The 21000-nt window shown below is 39.7% G+C and overlaps 1 protein-coding gene across 4 annotated transcripts in view; it reads right to left on the minus strand.

The window, feature by feature from the left end:
* The window catches only part of VAV3 (vav guanine nucleotide exchange factor 3), a 357610-nt gene that overhangs the window by 139597 nt on the left and 197013 nt on the right, over positions 1–21000 (minus strand). For all 4 annotated transcript variants that reach the window (XM_082688262.1, XM_082688260.1, XM_082688261.1 and 1 more), the window contains one exon: positions 20779–20888. In XM_082688262.1, coding sequence (XP_082544388.1) covers positions 20779–20888 — 110 coding nt within the window. The remainder of the gene's footprint in view (positions 1–20778; positions 20889–21000) is intronic.

The following is a 21000-nucleotide window of genomic DNA, read 5'->3' on the forward strand; positions in this document are numbered from 1 at the left end:
AGAGCAGATACAACAAAAACTTTCACTAAAGTAGAAGAGAAGCGATTAATGTTCAAAGGTATAAGCTGGGTAGAAGTAAGGATTTATTCAGGTGAAGAGCTTGAGAGTTGATGCCCTTAATTCTAGGGTGGACAAGAGAATCATGGATGGGTTCATGCTTAAAGACCAAATTTAGGATCAAGAATTGCATCAGGGCAAACAAAAACATAAAGGTAACAAAAATGATCTGAATGGAGGTAGGGGAGTATACATTCAGACCAATAATTAAGATGATTGATCTCAAGATATGGGCTGTACTATCTATCCTAGTACTAAAGAACTTCCTGGAGCAGGTCAGGGGCTGCTAAGGCTGACTGATGAGAGACACGTGGCCAGCGACCCTTGCCAACGTCTAGGACCTCTGGGAAGCATTCAGCACTCAAGCTAGAAAGAATGAATAGCACTGAGAAGGCAAGGCACTCCAGTACGGAGAACTACTGTGGGCCTAGTGTAAGTCAGAAAAGGGCTGGATACGAAAGGAAAACAGAGGCTTCTTCAGGCAGCAAATGCACCTGACCTTCAAGGAGAGAAAAGTCACGGAAGCTGAGCTTCCCTCTCCCCTTCCCCCGAAGGCAGAGGCAGGAAAACAAACACAGATGCCATCTCTCTTTCCACCAAGGAAAACACAACACTGCCCCTAATGGTATCAAGGCTACCTTAGGGGGAGGAAAAAACTCATTCTTCGTGGGTCTATCCCTGAGCCTGAAGAAAATCTGATGTTGCCTCAACGTAAGACAACACAAAATAAGCAGGAAACCCAGGTAAACATTCAGCTTACCACAGAATGGAGGCCCTTCCCTGCTACTTTATGTCTCCAAGTGTTTGGGTGATAGTGTTTCTCAAATATTTCTGAAGAAAATGAATCCAAACCTGCCATTACTGTCTGGGTGTCCAAATGAACAGACAGCAAAAGGGAGTCAGCCCTGTCCTCCGTGGAGTCAGTGGTGCCTCCGAGTTTCCGTTATGCAGAATACCTGAACACAGCCTCATCCTCCACTGTATTACATTGATCCTCTACTCCTGCCTTTCTGCTGAATGTTGGGTTTTTTTCCCCTTCAAAACTAATTACATTAGAGAAACTCAGAGTAAAATATTCTGCAAAGCATACTTTTCTCACTATCCTTGTCAATGAACTTCAAATTGTCCTGTGATTTGGGATTCTCTGTCCTACAGTCTCTATCCATTCTGAAATAATTTAAACTCCCAAATGAGGCCAAAAGCATACAGAACAGTGAAACTCAAGTAGCTGCTCCTAAAACAAAAATCGGCACAGTCTCACGGGCTTGAAATAGACACATATGCCAGTCTACCTCGAAAAAAGAAAAACACAAGCACCCTCAAATAATATCCAAACACTCTAGCAAACAGAGGCATGTCAAAAAACATCTGGATGCCCTCAATGCCCTAAACAATGTCATAAAAATACAGTTAAATCCTGACCTTGCTTGAGTCTACAGAGCCTTCCATGGCCCAACACTAGGTGAGGTCAGAGATGAAGAGCAGCAAGGGGCAAAGTATGTTCCTTCCCAAGTTCCTCTGGTGGGCCTTGCCTCTCCTCCAGCCACAAGCACCACGTGCCTAAGTTATTGCCACAGCCAGTGGGCTCAGCCCCAGACTTATGCCTGTGCCTGCAGGGTCCTCCCTCCATGCAGCCTGGCAGAGGTAACCCGTGCCCTGGTAATGCTGCACTCACAGCTGAACTCCCAGTGTTAGTTCCTCACCATCTGCAACCATCCTCCAAAGACCCCGGCCCCTCTGCCCCCCCACCCACCCACCCCCCCGCCCACCGCACCCCCTAGGGGCTTCTGTCGGCTTACACCTGGATTCTCCTTCAGGGCCTGGCCCCTTCGGATTGCCAGATCAGTTAAGACGGTGAGCTTGGTGTGATTTCCTTTTACGCCCAAAGACTGGCTATTGGCCTCCTCCACGAACGCTGTGGATGGCTCCCAGCCACGGTACCTTAGCTCTGGCCAGATCCCTGGGCCTGCATTCACTTGGGAGGAGAAACTAAAACTGTCAGCACCAGCAATTTCTAAGTGCTTAGGATCTCCGGAGCATCATTGTGACACCTGCCTTACTTGTAGTTTCTCCTTTGACGTCACAACAATTGCAGATGATGAAGTGGAGGCTCAGAGAGCTTAAGAAATATGTTGAGGGTCACCCAACTCGAAAATCTAAGATTCACGTGTTGTCTACTGATTTCTGAAATTAATGCTTCTAACCTTTATCATCTGTCACCCGAGTTTAACAAAAAAGAGAAAAATCTGTAGGGGTCTTGGTTTCTGGGAATTCTCATCTGGCCCATGTCTGGGAGGATGATCTGCCCCAGCCTGTGAGAATGCTCCACAGCAGGCCGTGGCCCTCAGCTTAGGCTTGTGGCCACACCAACCCACTGAGCTCAGAGCTCCAACTGTGGGATGTCCTCAATCTTACCATCCCTTTCCCCATCCCATGCCGATTCCCAGGAAAAGGCATTCAGTATCACAAGGGGTCTCAGGGTAATGTTCAGCTTTGGAGCTAAAGATACATTAGACCACAGCGCGCACAGCAGCTTTACGGACAAGCAGATAACTTAGTCTTTCTTGACCCCAACAGTGTACCTACACAATTAAACACTGCTGTCAGCCATGCTCTACAGAGTGGCCTGTTCCTTGCTCCTTCCCAACCCCCCAAACAATTCGTGATCCTATCTTCCATCTTTCCACATTTGTTGGTGGTATCACCACATTTTCAAAGTTGTAAAGAACAAAAACAATGATCAATGTGGGGCTGATGTAAACGTTTAATAGTTATTATGCACAAAGAGCCCTGCACTGTGCCTGACACAAGGAAATATGGAATGATAAACAGTATTATTTTACTTAAATATTATAACATTAAATACTGTAGGGTAGATATTATATCTCCACTTTGGGATTTCCTACTAGAAGCTTAGCAAAGGAAGTTGAGCAATTTGCCCCAGCTCTTGAGCTATTAATGGGCTGAGCTCTGATCTGACTCTGAACAACCCAATACTAAAGAGTTTGAAAAATCGTATGTGAGCCATGAAGAGAATGGAAACATTTTCAATGGGAAAACTGTATCTTCAACCATAGCATCCTGTCATCGGCTCAAAAGAGATCCATTTATTCAATATATTTTTAAATGTTCGTTTCAGTTTCAGCTTCAAACCACTTTTCCTTATCATGATTATTCTTCCCTTTTCCCACCAAATCCTATCCATCCCTTAGCTTAGGCTCCATGTTTTAAGACCTTCCCAGATCACTGTAGCCCACAGAATCTGTCTTCTTTCTAAAATTATGTGGCACTTGCTCTTAAACTATTATTCAATTGCTCTAGTCATTCTTTTATTTAGAAAGTATTTATTGGGGTGCCTGGGTGGCTCAGTGGGTTAAAGTCTCTGCCTTCAGCTCAGGTCATGATCCCAGGGGCCTAGGATTGAGCCCAGCATTGGGCTCTCTGCTCAGCAGTGAGCCTGCTTCCTTCTTTCTCTCTGCCTGCCTCTCTTCCTACTTGTGATCTCTGCCTGTCAAATAAATAAAATCTTTAAAAAAATAAATAAAAAGTATTTGTTAAATGCCAAACATAGAGAAGTATAGGAATAAGGTGGGAGGGGGGGAAGCATGCTCCCCACCCTCCTTAAGCTCCTTTTAATCTGGACAAAGATGAAAATATGCACAGAAGTAAATCTAATGAAGTGTTACCCAAAGGTACAAGGTATGGTGGAGAATAAAGAAGAGGTTGGTCAACTCTTTAGAATAGGTTGAAGGTGAGGCAGGAAGAGGAGGGAGTAAAAAGAGAGCAACTATCTTTGATCTGAGTCCTAAAAGATGAAAAGTCATTCCCTTGTGGGCCTCAGGAGAGGACAGGTCCCAGGTGAGTAAGGGACACGGTGGTCAATGGTGCAGGGGAAAAGGAGTGCGGCATGCACTGGTAGCTTCCAGGAGCTCAATCTTTAACACTGGTCATGCTGGGCAAATTTCAGTAGCTAATCCGAGCCTGTTTTTTGGGTTTCCTGGACAACTATGTGGCTATCACACAGGAATAATTTTTATTGACATACGATTCCTTTCCCTTATAGCAGCACAGCAGCCATATTGTCCTGGGTTAAGTATATACTTTGAAATAGCAATTCTGATTAGATGAAGGCAAATACAAAACTCCTCTGAATTTAGGTTATTGCTGGACCAAAAAAAAAAAATCTCTAATGAAAGATTTTAATATATGCTATCAATATCCCTATCTCGGAAATAAATGATGATGTGTGACAGCCTACCTTCAGGGCTGTTGAAAAAAAATCAATGATCTTTTTAAAATTTGAGCTCTGATATTTGCAAAGTGCTTTTCGTTCAGACAGGGAAAAGCACCAGAGGAGTACACAAACAGATAAATAAATCAATCTATTAAAAAAAAAAGAAATTGCTCACAGAAGATAAACAAATCACTCCAAAGCAGAATTTTATTAAACTCTACTTAGGTCTGATCTTCACACGGGGCTACAATTCTCCCAGTGAGTCTCTCTGTCCTCTGGCTGCAAGCACCCCGTGGACACTTCTTGTGGAGCAGTGCTGACCACTAACGGCCAGCTGGCTCTTTTCAGTTTTCCTGGTCATGTCTCAGAACGGTCTCTGAAGAAGTCATTGATTAAAGCGATCAATCAATTCTCTGCACAATAATGCTCTGGCTTCTTCTGCTTTTAATATCAAAAAGCCCTCCTCACTGAAAACTAGTAGTAATCAAGTTTCCTGGATCATACACTATCTGCGCTTTTTGATCAAAGGTTCACAGATAATTTCTTTGGCTTTGCAAAATGATGTGTTCTACTGAATCAGCTCAGACTATCCATCTTATTTCTTTATTAATTTTGAATGGAAGGAATGCTTTCATTTGTAATTAAACTAAATTAATTTTGAGTATTACTTTATCACCATTATATTTCCACAGAAGGAATATGTCCTACTTATTGAATTTTCCTGATGGTTTACAGACTAGGTATGCAGAATTTAAAGCATATCATCACCTTTAGGGCATGAAACATTCATCTTCCCAAAGGGATCCCACTATCATCATCCAGTATGTACATCCACACACATTCTTGTAAACATACACACACGCAGAGTAATAACTATTGAACGTATTTTTGTGAACCAAAAGAGAAAAAGCACAAGAAAAAAAAATGTCATAACTGTTGGGTAGAAATAAAAGATGATGAGATTACAGTATTAATTCTGTATCACAGTTAGCTTCCACACCTCCCCCATGTTCTTTTTCCATTCAACAAGGCTTCAACATATTCAAGAAAAGGCTGCAGAGTCAAATTTAAGAGCAAAATTCCTAGTGCTGCAGGAAAAGAACAGATCACAAGTATTTTTTAAAGCCCCTCTTTAAGATGAATGAAGTCCCAGAGAAAGAAAGAGGACCCTTGCTTGCCTCGGTCCCCCGACCATGTCAGTGGAGGAAGGGAACTGCTGGGGCAGGTGGGGGGTGGCCGGGTCCTTCCTTAGCTTTTCTTCTCCTTGTTCAGCACTCGGTGAACACCACTAAGTAGTTTTTTCCATTTGTTCTCCTATTCTGTTTTTAGGATGCTGAGTAAGATCTCCACTATTAAATCTCAGAATCTTTAAACCTTCATTATAATTCATCATTAACATTATCCTCAGCTGCCTTACCTTTCCTCCAAATTATTAAAAATATTACTAAAGCATAAATTAATCATTAGGCATTTAACCTCTAAACACCTCTGTGAAACCAGGTTTGTTGGCAGTTTTACATAAATGTGAATTCTTACTTTCCAAATAAATTTAAAAACCAACTGCAAACAGTCTACTAATAAACATTAAAAATTAATATTTGACTATTTCCCCAACCAGTCAGATATTCAGATTGTCAGCCTATCTAGTATATTCAAAATGGCCAGCTAGCCATATTTTAAATTAAACATAAGCCCATGGGATTTAGCTTTTGTGGGCTTTGCAAATTTAGACTTGTGTCAATATCAAGAGTCAATACAAACCTAATACTAAAACACTCAATCTCTTATGTTGAAATTTTATAAAACCAAGGATTCTCTTAAAGCATCAATACCTTTTAGAGTCGTTTTTAAACCCCAAAATAAACTCGGTCTAAGGGGGGTTTCATTATAATTGAATATGGAATTGCAAGTTAGACTGGGCAACACATTAAACAATTAAACAAGCAAGAAGTTTAATTAAATTTCAAATTCACGTTGGGTTTCACTCTATCCTACAATTATAAGGTTTCAAGCCAGTATCAAGTATTCAAGAGTGTCCTGCTGAAAACATATCTGCAATGTCAACAGTGAACAATATATTCATGTCAAATAGATGCTGGACAATGGCTCCTATTGCTAAGGAGGCTGGTTGACTTCTTCCCCCTACCCCAAGTCCACCGTTCCCTGGACACGGAAATGGCAGCTTTTCATGACAGAGATAATAGGAAAAGATATAGACTGCCTCATTTCATGCAAGAGGAACCTGATAAAAGCTTGCTCTTGGAAGAAGAGGAATCACCAGAAATTAAAAGGACCTGGGGTCTAGTTTCAATTCTGCTACTTGCTGCTCCTGTGGCTATGGGCAAGTTCCTCTGTAGGAAAAGTTACCCTAGGTCCAACTGGATACAAAATCTGAGATCATCCAGTACATAGGCATTTAAGGAAAACCACCTACAATCTGGTAATTGATCTATCTGTAAAATGGCTGAGGCAAGAGAGGGGACCTTTGTGGTTCCAAAGTTAAGGTTCTTTATTACACTCTCCTAAAGTAAAACTTTCATGGGGAGAGCCTTGTGCATATGGATAAGTATTGTACATAAGTATGTGTATAACACAAATGTCCCAATAAGCTGTACTGAGGGAAAGGCTTAGTACAGACTACTTATCAACTTGCACAAGTTTAATGCCACAAGGAAAAAGAATGCTCAGCTATATAATTAGATAAAAGTGTTTGCGAGACAAGAGACAATAATGCAAGCCTAGAGCTCAACATACAGAGTCATCATTGTCACAAAGCATCATTCCAATCTTGAGACTTCCTATCTTGAAGAATACAGAAAAGTTCCTAATTCATTATTCCAAGTCTGTATTGTATGTAGACAATCCATTAGATTATTTTATGGTATACCTTCTAGTCGATCAAAGCCCAAACAGTTCTGTTTTCTTTTTTTTTTTCCCCACCCTCAACTGAAAGATGTTTAGGTCACAGTAATTGGAAAATACAATTCAAACCCTGACCACAATTAAATAGGCCAGGAATAGTTTTAACTTAGTAAACTACCTATGACCTCAGGTCTATTTCGTAATGTATGAAGCACTATTTCCAAGCTATCTAGTTTTTAAAATGCACCGGCAGCAACAGCTTTAATTTAAAATGCCAGTGTTCGATATGTCAAAGCTCAAATATTCTCTGAGAGGGAGCTTTAATGCATATATATTATTAATGCACTATCAGAGAACAGATCCCTGAGTTGATTCTGACCAATGAGTCATTAGTCAGAGACCACATAAAGCAAATGTGGTGTATGAGAATAGATGAGAGAATTTTGTTTCTGGTTGCTCTTGATCTCCGGGGGGAAAGAAACAAAAGCACAGGAAGTCTGCAATCTCAGTTTAGGAGATAGGAAAATGGAGTTTAATAAAACATCCTTTTTATGCCTTACTCGCCATTTGGGCAAGAAACTTTTTGGAGAAAAGAACAGGAAAAGCCTGGTCTTGCACCATCGTGGAGCTTCCATGCCATCATGAGCTATGTGGCCCAATCTCTGGTCCTTAGTTAATTTATTAAAAAAGGAAAAGAAAAAACAAAACAGAGATCACTGCCCTGTCATAAATTCCATAAAGAGTTAATGAGACAAATATCAAAAGCATAGCACTGTACTTGGAAGACAATGTTACCGTCATTGAATATTAATTCTCTCATAGGATTGATGTCAGGAAGGACTGGAAGAAAAATAAATTCAAACAGGTTTTTGTTGTTTTACTATAGCAAACTATAAAATAAGACTAATACTTTTATGCATTTTCAAATTTATAAGGCCCATTAATTTAGGTCATTTGTGACTTTCTGATATTTTTTTAGCTTTTTCCCTTTCCTCAAAGGGCTGGCTGCTTTGTGCAAAGTATGATGCTGCAAATAAAAAGATGTGGATAGGCTGACACCACCAGCCACTGGGATATTCTAATAATTTTTGAGGCAGATAATCTGAGCTCCTAGTCCCAGTGTTTTCTTAGACAAAGGTGTTTAGAAGAAAGTCTGCTATTCTAATAAGCAAAAGACAGGTCAAACACATGCTTCTGATAACTGCTTCAAATTGGGCTCTCTCCAGGAAAAAGAAGCTATTCAGTGTTAGTCCGAAGTTCATCCTGAAGGAGAAAAATGAGTGTTACGCACCATGTTCCTATCTCCAGTGACTACTGCAACATACATTCAGTGTTACCCCAGTATAAAAATATATATTTACAACTCATCTTAATCCACCCTGATAACCAGCCAGGACTTAGTCTCAGACATTAAGGCTTTTCCTCCCCATTGTCCTTACCTCTAAAAAGATAATTTAAAGTCTGATACTGAAATCACATTACCTAGACAACTGGGAAAAGGAAACACCATCAAATCAAATCAAAACTTTGTCTAGATTGTATTAAGCACAATTCTACAAGGTGACCAAAACTCTTTCTATATATTAACTTACAAATCAAGACTTGACTTACTTTACTTTAAGGAAATTCTTTAAAGCCCAAATCATCCTTACAAATTGTTAATAAGGCATGATGTTATTTTTTGATTTTGTAAAAATAACCAATTCTTACCCAATGGCATCAGCACAAAATAAGTGGGAAATATTTAGAATCTAAATCATATTTTTCATTCAGTGTGTGAATGTACTACACAAAAATACCTCTTGCTTATAAAACAAACTTTCATCTTTGGAGAACAACAGTAGGTATTCTTGCTATAAATGAGACAGCGTGGGGCCAGGGGAAAAGCTCTGGATTGAGATTCAAGATCAGTCTCTGCCACTTGTTAACTAAAAAAGCACACGCAAAACACTTAATCTCTCCTCTATCTTTTTTTTTTTTTTAAGACAATATCTCCAGGCTACCTCACAGTATTCCTTAATAATCAAATGAAGTATTATCCAAAAATGCTTTGGAGACTATAAAGCACTATGTAAGAGGAAGGAATTACCCCTGTGTGCTACCAGACTCTAAATATTCTAACATGAAGGAATTAAAATCTGAAATCTTCCTTATAATACTCAGAAGCAGGAAAAATTCTATGCATAATTTGAGCAGAAGATCTTAAATTGATTTCTAAATGCCTTGAAGATTAAAACTCTCTCCTTTACTTTTTTTGTGGGGATGATAGCAGCTAGCATCACACCTTGCCCCTAATACTGGACTGAAATTAAACATTCAATCTACCTATACCTTTATCTAATCCAGGTTAGCATTCAACTAAACTAGTTAATGAAAACATCTTTCAAAATTGTCTTCTTATTTAGGAGAAAAAATGTTTAAAACACAAAGTTGGAGGAATAGACACCTTCAAACATCTGAAGGGCTACAAATCGAGGAAAGAGATAAATTTCTATTTGGGCCCAAGAAATTACATTAGGAAATTATATTTGAACAGACAGATTTCAACTTATTGTAAGAAAGTTTTCTACAGTCAAAGCTAAGCAAAGAGCAAATGATTTCAGATGTAGTGAGTTCCTCCTCACACGAAACATTCAAGCACAGACTACATGTGGAAAGAAGTTGTAGGAAAGGTTTGAGCATTGAATGGCTGGAATGAAGGAACTTCAAACTCCTCTTCAAAGTGTCCATGAGTTTACAAAAGAGTATGGCTTCTGAACATCTTGATAATTATAAGCTGGTATTCAGAGTATATGGGAGAAAAACTCGCCTATAACAAATTAATTTTCTAAATTACATATCAGTGGTAGAGGGCATTTTTCCTGATTATTTAAAGCCAAACAATATATACTTAACCTATAAAGATTTTCTTTGTCTAAATGAAGAGCAAAACCTTCCATTTTTTGCTCATGCCTTTCTTAGACCCCGGAATGTCACTAATTTCCAAAATTTGCCTGATAGTACGACATGCACTGGAGTTTTCTACGTTGAAATCTCTAATTCTATTTTCCTCACATCAAATAATGTGTGATGTAAGCTTTCGTTTACCTTGCAATTTACCACTGCTTTGCATTGACATTATAATGCTGACTTGAAAATATGCCTTGTTAGAATGTAAACTCCATAAGGGAAGAGAACTGGCCTTATTCATCATTATATCTATCCTGCCTTAGACTAGCTCCTGGGAAGGTATGAGATGCTCGAAAAATACATGAATAAACAAACACAGATAAACAATATTTAGTTTCATTCGATAACTGTTTCAAGCATGACTTTCTAATCTTTCCAACTAGACTGCTATTGCTCACTCTTACGAAGAGGAAAAACAAAGTGTCTTCTATTGTTTCCATTGAAAGAACTGCCAATCTTCAAACACAGCTTATTTTGTATTGTACAGCCCAAAGTAATAATTCCTATGATCTAATAATTTCTAATCAAAGATATCCTAAAAGTAGTACATATGACCTTAACTATTAGGTTTAGACTTATAAATTAAAGCTTGCTCATTATTATAGAATTCACCGATCAAGTCACTTTCTTGACATGATCGGAGTCAATATATATATATGGTTTCCTCCATATATATATATATATATTTGACTCAATACACTGAACAGTTTTGAAACAAACTTACTCTTTGTGTTATTTACATTACCCAGACAAGTTGGAGTCAGTACAGTGACCACCATTGTCAGGTTAAACATCCCCGGTTCCAATTCCACTATTATTCACATAAGAAGAAGGAAAAAAAGAAAAGCACGACAAAGGGTCTGTTACAAAAGCCTGGGGAAACCAACACTAATTCACCCTAACAATGTTACTTGCATTTAGTTTTAATAGAATAATGCTCTTGGATGATGGGACTTTTGATAGCTATCCATTCTTCTTCCTGCCTAGGACTTCTTTATAAGCATGCTCAGGAATGACAGAAAAATGTCAAACAAATATTAAATATAACCAGAGAAAAAGGAGAGAGGTTGATCCCCACTAGGCAATAACAGAGCAAGAATACTATTTAATATTTACCAATGTTTTGTCATGCATGAAATGCTTTTACATGGTTCTGGATCAAACAGGTTACTGAAAGACTCCATTTAATGACAGCTGTGGTTTTTCTGAGCACTGTCCCGTGTCCTACTTCCTTTTATTGCTGCCAAGAAACTGCGGTTTAGTTCCCTACACTGACTTAACTGCCAATTTTGAAAGGTTATAGATAATGCATTAGATTCAGGGAGAGTTGAGCTGGCTTCAACTTGGGAGATTACTGTGAATAGGTCAGTACCATGCAACTCAGCACCACCCAGGGGCAAGGGACCAAGTGAGCAGGGATCTCATATTCATAAACAAATTCTGCATATTCAAAACTGGCAAGAAAAGCCTTTTAAGGAGAAAGAATAAAAGACAGTTTTTAAAGAAAATAATTTCTCCAAAAAGCCAAAACAGCATGTGGGCAGACAGTCCAGAGACGCTCTGAGGACTGACACTTTGGTAGAACGCCCAAGAGGCTACCCGTTTCCAGCAGACACTGATACCAGCTTGGAACACCCAGAAAATGACAAACCAGGTGCCAGCAAAGTCAGAACATCACTCCCACATATGGCTCGTTCAGGAAGGCTCACCCTTGGGCCAACTCTTGATACCACTCTAGGCTTCCTTTGCCCCTTGTAGTTTTCCTTGGTGTGCTCTCCAGGAAGGAAATTTCAGAAAAATAACAGGCACAAATGGCATGACTGCTGGAAGGAAAATGCCCCAAGAGCACAAAGCCATCACCAACTACAGAAGTATCGTCATTGATGTGGTTGAGTATTAAGAAAAGCTTACTGTGATGTTGCTATTGGCCTGGATTCTTTGGGCCTCACGGTCCTTTCTAATAAACCTTAGAATAAAACTTAATGAAACCAGATACCTGAATAGGTGCAGTTCGCTCTTTGGGCATATATTTTTGACATTTGTTTGGACAGTACAAAGTTATGTCAAATACAAATAATATACCCAGGTATCTTTTCTTTGGTTTTGGTGGAACAGAGAACATTCTGTAGCTAAATCATCAGGATGACCTAAGCAGGGATCAGTGCTACTAAAAAATTTTTTTAAAGGAATAAAAATAAAAAATCACACTAGTCCAAAAGGCCACAGGGCGGTTCCGTTAGAGCTGAGATCATTTAGCAGTAGCACATACTCACTACTTCCCTAGGCCTACATCATCTTCTCTGGGCTGTAACACAGGGGTTGCTAAACTGCGGCTCATGAGCCAAATATGGCCCACCACCTGTTTTATTGGAACACACCGCACTTGTTCATTTGTCTATTATCCATGGCTGTGTCATTACTGCAATGATAGAACTGAGTAATTATGACAGAGACCATATGGTCCACAAAGCCTAAAATATTTACTTTCTGGCCCCTTACAACAAAAGTACATTGGCCCCTGTTCCAGACAAAGAAATTTGGAGTCTCAAAAGCTACTTACATGTATGTATATTTGAGAAGATCCAAACAGACCTCCTAATGAAGAAAAGGAGCAAGAAGAGAGAAGAGAAAGAAGTAACAGTCCTAGTAGGAGTAGTGGTAGCAGGAGTTTGGACTTGCTATGGAATTCTCTGACTTCCATAGCTTCATGGAGATGGAGGAATCTCCATGCAGGCAAAAATATAAGCAAAATCAGTCTTTTCAATGTGTAGAACGCCATGTCAAATCTGCAGCCAAAACTTTAATATTCTGTTAAAAACATGGATCCCTTACCGACCAATAGCAAAGAGCATCTCCTCTTAAGATACTCAGCAGATTTCTTAATCTTGAACTGACCTAACATAACAAGCTTTACTTCTCTAAATCCCAGGATGGCTAAGGTATATGCTATCTCTGGCTTGACTAGCCAGGCTCCAGAGGAAAAGCTGTGAGTCCAGGCATACTGGCCCACTGTGGGGAGCAGCGTAGAGTGAAGAGAGTCACATTGAGGATGTCAAGGAGACTGATGGAATGGCAGAGGGAACGGGTGCATGAAATGACCCCCTCTCTTGTGCCACCCATCACTATCACAAAATCTAGGCCATGACTGTATTTCTTCTGGGTCAGGAATTGAGACAGAGAGAAATGTGAGGAAATAGGTGGGCTTTGAGCACCTCAGACTCTGGAACTAGAGTTTGGGCCGAGTTCTGCCCATAGCTCCCAGAAGCAAGCAGGTCCCGATAGCATGTGAATTGCATGTTGTTCTGCAGGTTTCAGCAAAATTATAGATTAGGTCAGCATTATGTGAAAGAGTCTAGGTAATGAGGACATTATCCATATCCTGGTTGGTTCTATAAGTTCCATCCAAGCATTAAGTCAGTCTACCAATAAGAAACATATATGGAAAAACAAAAAGAAACAACCTGGAAACATCAAGTTGGGTGGCTACAAAAATGCATTCAAAGAAATTGCAAACTTATTTTTTGAAGGCTAGTTTAAGGAAAACATAATTTTATGTAACATCAACTTCTAGAACTTCAAAAAATCTCATGCTGCTAGTGGAAAATGTGTTTTTCAGTGTCTCCTACCTAAGGATGCAAATTATAAAGCCTACTTATTATACTAGAAAAAGTTTCTTTCTCTCAAGGGCTGTTACATTTTGTCCAACCCTAGGAATCCTTAAGCCATCAGGTCTTTGTTGTTGTTGTTGATTTTATATTACCCTGTTATCAGAAAACTTGAGTAAAATTTCAGATTTACAATAAATATGGGATTTTCCACTGTGTGGAGTTGTTCCACAACACATGAGTTGTGCTCGGGACTCCTCATGCATGTGAACACCACTGACAAGATGCCGGCCATCACGGTGTTCTTAGCTCAGGGGAGAAACAGCCATGAAATGGACAGGTAGAGCCAATGGCAGCCCCATCAACCCAAAGGCCCAGGCAGTTTGGCCTTGGACCCTTGAAAGTACACATAAAGAAGCCAAAATAACCAAAAAGCAATTGCATTCTCTATCTAACATTTCAAAGGACATAAGAGGGAATATAATTCAGAATCCACAGATACATATTTCAAAAGGTGCTTTTCCCCTTTCCAAATTCCTCAAACCCCACCGCTATTCCAGAGCCTCATTCACAACAAAACCCCAAATTTTCTTTCCATTTCCAGAACCATGAAGCTTTCTTTTTTCCTTTCTCCCAGCATTAGCCACAGAGTTCAATTCAGCTTCTCTCTCAGTAAGCAAGAAGGAATCTCTATTCTTTAGGAGGAGAAAGGATAGGTGAAATTGGGCTGGCACGTAATAGATCTGCTTTAATAAGCAGGGAGCAGGCGGATGCAGGGAAGGCTATAAATACCACACTTGGGTAATTTTTGCCGGGTCATATAATTACAATTGTGAGAGAATACTGGGGGGCGGGGGTAGGGTTACTGATTTAGCATAATGGTCAAGAACTGTCTCTCTCAGAAAGCAACATTTTAAGCCAAGGTCTATAGGATAAAGAACAGAAGGAAAGACCATCCTGGTTAGGGAAGCCTCTAAGGCGGTTGTCTGAGGGCCTGTGCATTCCCCAAGAACTGAAATCCACTCAATCTAACCACACCAAAATGAGCCCAGGGAAAGCTACTATGAGATGTAGCTGGGAAGAAGGGCAGATAAAATCAGGGAGGGCCTTTAGGTCCTGACAAGAATTTTGAGATTATACCAAGGGCAACAAATAGCCAACAAAGGGTTTTAAGAAGGGCGGGCCACAGGTGGATCACTGTGGATGCTTCCTGAAGTGTGTACTGGTAAGGAGTGGGGAAGAGGGACAGAAGGTAATTAGACATGTGAAAGGCTTAAACCAAGGAGGGGAACACGAAAATTCCAAGCAAGTGGTCAGTCTCTGCAGAGACTGGGGAGAAAATGTCCACAGGTAGAGGGAGAAAGGTACTTCTCGGGCTTCCTTCTGTTTACACTTGAGCAAATGGGACTGGGAGGAAGATGTTATTTGGCTAGAAATATCCAAGAGTACAGTCTTTAAATTCAATCCAGTATATATTAGCTAAAAATTATATTTATAAATTACAGTATTAAATTCAATTGCAATAGCTCCCTCTTTGTTACATGCCCAGGGCTTCCAATAATATCTGGTAAGAAGGCAAGTGCTCAGTAAGTACTTGTAGAATGAATGTAATTTCCTCCGGTAATTATCTCTCTGGTAGTCAAAATATCTGAGCAATGTCTTTAGATTAAAACAAATCTTGTGTTTTTTTAAATTATGTTTGATAAAATATAATTTCATATTTAAAATGTGAACAACATACTCACTGCTTTTATAATACAAACTACAGAAGGTAGATTTCAGGAAACTATTCTTGTCTAGTAGATCCCAAGTGTGAGGAGAATACTTTGAAACATTGTTCTGTTTGACCTCTGATTATTTAAATTTTTATTTTTAATTCTGTGGCATGTGTGCTTTTTATGGTGAGTGACCTCAAATTCCTTCTGGAAGTAAGTGGGGAATAAATTAGAAACAGTGTGACTCTGGTCAAATGAGATTTGTGGAGTTTAATGGCTAGATTCCTGCCCCCCTGCCCCACCCTATCTGGAGAGCCTTTTCAGGGGTTCACCGTGGGAGACAAAGCTAGGGGCTGCCCTTCTAGATGTCCAACATGACAATGACATCTGGTCCTAGAGTCCCTTCTTGGCTCTGTAATTTCTATATACCCTTCTCTCCACAACCACAGTCTTAGCATTTAACAATTAGCAACAAATTGCTAATTTGGCAACCAGCCCTAAATATCCTGGGCTAATCTTTGAGCACACATTACTATTTCTACGTTCTTCCTCCTCTTAGGAAAACCACGTAGCACGGTGCATATGGTACACAGTGAAGGATTCTTAGATAGTGGGAATATGGCAATGCATCTTTCAAGGAACCTTCTTTATTCAAGGGATTAATATAAATTGTTAGAACTTAAAGAACTGGATCAAGTCGGGGGGCGCCTGGGTGGCTCAGTGGGTTAAAGCCTCTGCCTTCAGCTCAGGTCATGATCCCAGGGTCTTGGGATCGAGCTCCGCATCGGGCACTCTGCTCAGCAGGGAGCCTGCTTCCTCCTCTCTCTGACTGCCTCTCTGCCTACTTGTAATCTCTGTCAAATAAATAAATAAAATTAAAAAAAAAAAAAAAAAGAATTGGATCAAGTTGGTCAGAATAAATTCCAGGCAAAGGAACCTTTCAGTTTCCTTCAGTAAACACTATGGAGGCTGGTTCAGAATCTACCACTTTTTACCATTTGCAATACTCCCCTCCCCCATTTTACTTTTTCTTTCTCACTCTCCTTCTTTAAAAAGCCTTCCTTGTCTATTATTCAATTTATTTGTTTCATATTTTACCCAACGTTGACTTGTTTCTGGAACATTTTAAAAAACTGCCTGATCCTCTAGGTCCTAGTTATAGTGGTGGAGATGAGAGGAGCAGAAAAGGAAACCTGGGGCACCTGGGTGGCTCAGTGGTTTAAGCCTCTGCCTTCGGCTCAGGTCATGATCCCAGGGTCCTGGGATCGAGCCCCACATCGGGCTCTCTGCTATGCAGGGAGCCTGCTTCCTCCTCTCTCTCTGCTTGCCTCTCTGCCTACTTGTGATCTCTGTCAGATAAATAAAAAAAAAAAATCTTTAAAAAAAAAAAAAAGAAAGAAAAGGAAACCTGACTCAAGTTGTAGATAACAGGATTTCAGTCCAGTTGTTTATTTTAGCACCTTGGGGTAAAGAAATTGCTGTGACCTGAGATCCTGAACTCCACTGTAAATTATACAACACTGAAGTTGTATAAGTTTGCTGAAACACTGCTGTAATCATTAGTTTCCTGAGCTATAAAATGGGTATGACAATATTTATCAATTTAAATCTAAAAGGAGAATTCATAAAAACACACTGGATATAAGGGATTGGGGGAAAACATACCCAGAAGCTTCCTGACAAGATTTTGAACATTGCTATAGGCACTCACATCCATATTCTCCTATATCATTATGAAAACTAGCTTAAGCTATTAAAAATATTTGCCATCTTATTTCACAGAGAACTAAATGGAATTGGGAGAGACGGTGACAAAAGCCCTTTTGGAAATAAATAAGAATAAACAATGTATCTACATCAGTCTCTTAAGGGTTGAAATACATTCTTCAGAGTGGGGGTCCCCCAGAACTACGGCTCCCAAATTTCTTTGGTTCCATGACTGTTCCAACAACCTCAAGAACAATCCGTCCTGCTACCACTTCTTCTCACAGGAGAAAAAGAAAAAAACATTTTTCTCCCTGCCCTATCCAAGTGGGTCACTGCTGCTTTTTTCTTTGTTCATCCTTTCTTATGGAGGTTTGCCAAGTACTGATGTGGTTCACTGAATATTCTAAATGCTGAAAGTGGTTACTGCCAAAGAAGGTCAGAGAACATGACTACTGAGCAGGGATGGGATATGTCTGAGAAAGACACAGGCTGAGATTTAGGTCACCTCTAGGGAGATGATATGCGTTTACTGGATACTTACTGTTTATTGGTATTCATGCTTTTCTATGGTCTTTTTTAACGTTCTAAATTAAAAGTGGTATTTTAAACATCTTAAAGGTGATATGCAACTTTTTTAAAAAATAAAAACGATCCAATCATCCTATAAACAACAGAACAGCCATCTTCTGTAAATAGAACTGGCAAGCACTTCATCAGTCTTAAAATATCACCTCCCTTGATTCCCCACCACACTCCTCCTGATGCCTCCCTTTCCGTCCTGAGTTCCTTAAAGCAACACTCCAGAATGCTCTAAGAGGACCTGGGTGTCCAATGTTAATGCTAAAGGGACTGGTAGCAGCCGGCTTGAGGAGGTATCCAAAGGTTTTCATGGGCTGACATGAATGCAGCCCATTTTCCTAGTTTTCTTTTATTCCCCATGGCTTAGAGAAGGACAGTACTCGAACTTTAATAGATAAAATGGCAAAATTTGGACCATAGGTAACGTCGTCCTAAGCTTCAGGACATAACCTAGGTTATTTTATTCTCCTGAGCACAAGACAAGCAAGAGCTGCTTATAGAGCAGGAAGCAGGGCTTTCCTGCATAATGAGCTTCAAAAAAGAGGGGACAAAATAAAATAATGGCATATTCTGATGCCTGAGTAAAATCCTGACTAATTTTACTTTGCCATAATTGGCATCATCCCTGCTTATAGAAGCCCTCCACTTCGACTCTGGCAATTCTCAAAAAAGGTACTTCCACCCTCTCACCATCTGCATGGGCAGTCAATGGAATTCTGAAATACAAACAGCCACTTGGAGGTTTAATTATATTGGTGAGGTGCCTGGAAAATGCTCAAAGTTAAGAATCCCAGTTTCCCTGGGCATGGTACAGCCGTCTTTCTTATGGTGGGACAATTTCTATCTATCCAGCCTCCCATAGGTATATAACTATAAAGCAGTGACAGGTAGTTGTCTACAAGTCTCTCCTTTTTTTCCATAAGAGAACCTTGATTCCCAGCTAGGCGCAATCCTGCCTGAAATAAAGATGATATAGGTTTCCTAGGCTCCCTTGACAGATGTGGCCATACAGCTAAATTCTAGTCAGTATTAGTAACATAAGTTTGTGGCATATTTACAAGGGATCCTTAAACCAAAGGAGTCTCCTTCAGCTGCCTAGAATGAAGATTTTATAACTGGAGCTCCCGCAGCTATCTTGGACAACAAAGTGACCAACCCTGAGCACAGAAGCCAAATGCTTATCGTGAAGAGCAGAAGCCCTGAGTCTGGATCCCTGAGGATACTTCAGTGAGCCACCAAACCACCCTTCATCTACCCCAGATCCTTTTTCACAAAAGAGATAAAAGCATCCATACTGTAAAATCTCTTGTATCCAGTTAAGTTCCTTGATTTATGGCAACTGAACAAAATGTTAACTGGTCTGCCTATCGTACAGTCCAAGGAGAGCTGCCTGCTCCAGACAAGAAATTTACCTTCCCTCCTCTGCAGAAGCGTTTTCATTCATCCAAAGATTATATAGCAAAAAAGAACCCAGAAGTAAATACTAGCCTAGCATCATTCTCACAAGAGCAAAGGCTTGAGATCAGCTCTGCCTGTGCCCATTGTCACCAACCCCAAGTAGACAAGTCACCACTTGAAAACCTCCTTAAAATAACACGCTTGGTTTATGATGGAGCCCACAATCTGTGAGAGACTAGGCAGAGGCCACCAACTTCCTTATTCAGGCCCCAGCCAAGGGGACCTACAGCAGAGCCACAGCATCCATGCATACAACTACTAATCTCTTTGGCTTTACCCCTATAATCAAGAACAATACAGTATTAGCCCCACGATGTATACTGGGATGGTGCCTTCTGGTTTTACAAGTCCTCATGGGTATAGATTAAGATCCTAAATACAAAACAATATTAATAATAGTGATAACAATAGATATCATTATTGTTCAATACCATATGACTGCTGGTGTGCCATGTGGCTAGCACTCAGCCTGAAACATATCACTGAAATCCAAAACAGTATCATCCTTATTTTATAGAGGAGGAAACCAGGGCTCTGAGAGATAATGAACTTAGCTAAGACCATGCAGCCAACTCATGACCGTGGTTACTGACAAATCTAGAATTGTTCTATGAGCTTACAAACATCTTAGCAGCACCATCACTGCTCTCAAAATGTTAGATAAAATAATCTCAAGAAAATCTGTTTTTCTCAATTCGGAACTACAATAAAACATTCTAATCTTATCCCCATATTAACATGAGCATTTCTTAAAGCAAAAGAAGGAACAAGAGCCCGATAGAATTTGTCCACAAATGGTAAACAGTGCTAGAATACAAATGAGGCAAATCCAAAGTGCTTTTCTCCCCACCCACCCCCCACCCGCTCCCTACCCCGAATTTCACTTTTTGCTAACAGTTTCAATTTCAGGGTCACCTTAATGTTTTTGTAACAAGGTCACTATGCACCTTTTAATCCAAAACATCAAAACCAAAAAGAAACCCCTATAATAACGTGTTTTTGTGTAATTACATCTCTTTATGCCATTCCTTTTGAAACAGGTCTAACTTATTTCCCACCTCTTCCTTGAGCTTCCACTTTCATAAAAGGAAAGAACACGGAAAGAACTCAAGACCTTAAAACATTCATTGAAAACACCAGGTAATTTATCTAGGACTCAAACAACAAATGAGTCCAAAAAAAAATCAAATGAGGGGAAGAAATGAATTTTTCAATGAAAAATAAAATATGTGCAAATATGAATGTGTGTGTTTGCGACCACTTCTGCTTTAAAGATCTATATAAAATACGGTCAGTATATCAAAAGTTTATCATCAGAATTGTTAATATTTTCACAGGCTGCAGAAAGCTTAAGAATTAAAATATGCCCAAGAGAAGAAAGTCAAACAGAATGTTAGAGTGCCCTCTTTCTTTTTCTTGAAGAAATTCGCCAAAGCCTCTCATAGGAGACCAAAGTTATCAAGCTGACCAGCCAAGTAGCAATCATGCTCAAAGTGTTTCCACAGTCTCCATATACACGCTACAAGGGCTGGAGTACATTTATTGACAATTCATTACTTGTAAGAGATTTTTAAGTAGTAGAAAAAACACTTTTAAAGGTAGAAATACTCACAAAGCCATTTCAAACTGTTCCAGCCATTTTTTCTTTAAATCTTTTGTTTTGCAATAAAATTCTAATCCATTTTGTCCCTGGGTATGGATGAGGTAGAAGCCATAAGACCACTGTTGAAAGTAATATTCCTCAGGTTAATATGTATCCTTCAGCGATAACATCATGCTTCCAAATTAACTAAAACACCACCACAGTCACCCACAAACCGCTCATAACATTATC

Source organism: Mustela nivalis, assembly GCF_964662115.1.
Source record: "Mustela nivalis genome assembly, chromosome: 10".
Classification (NCBI taxonomy): Eukaryota; Metazoa; Chordata; class Mammalia; order Carnivora; family Mustelidae; genus Mustela; species Mustela nivalis.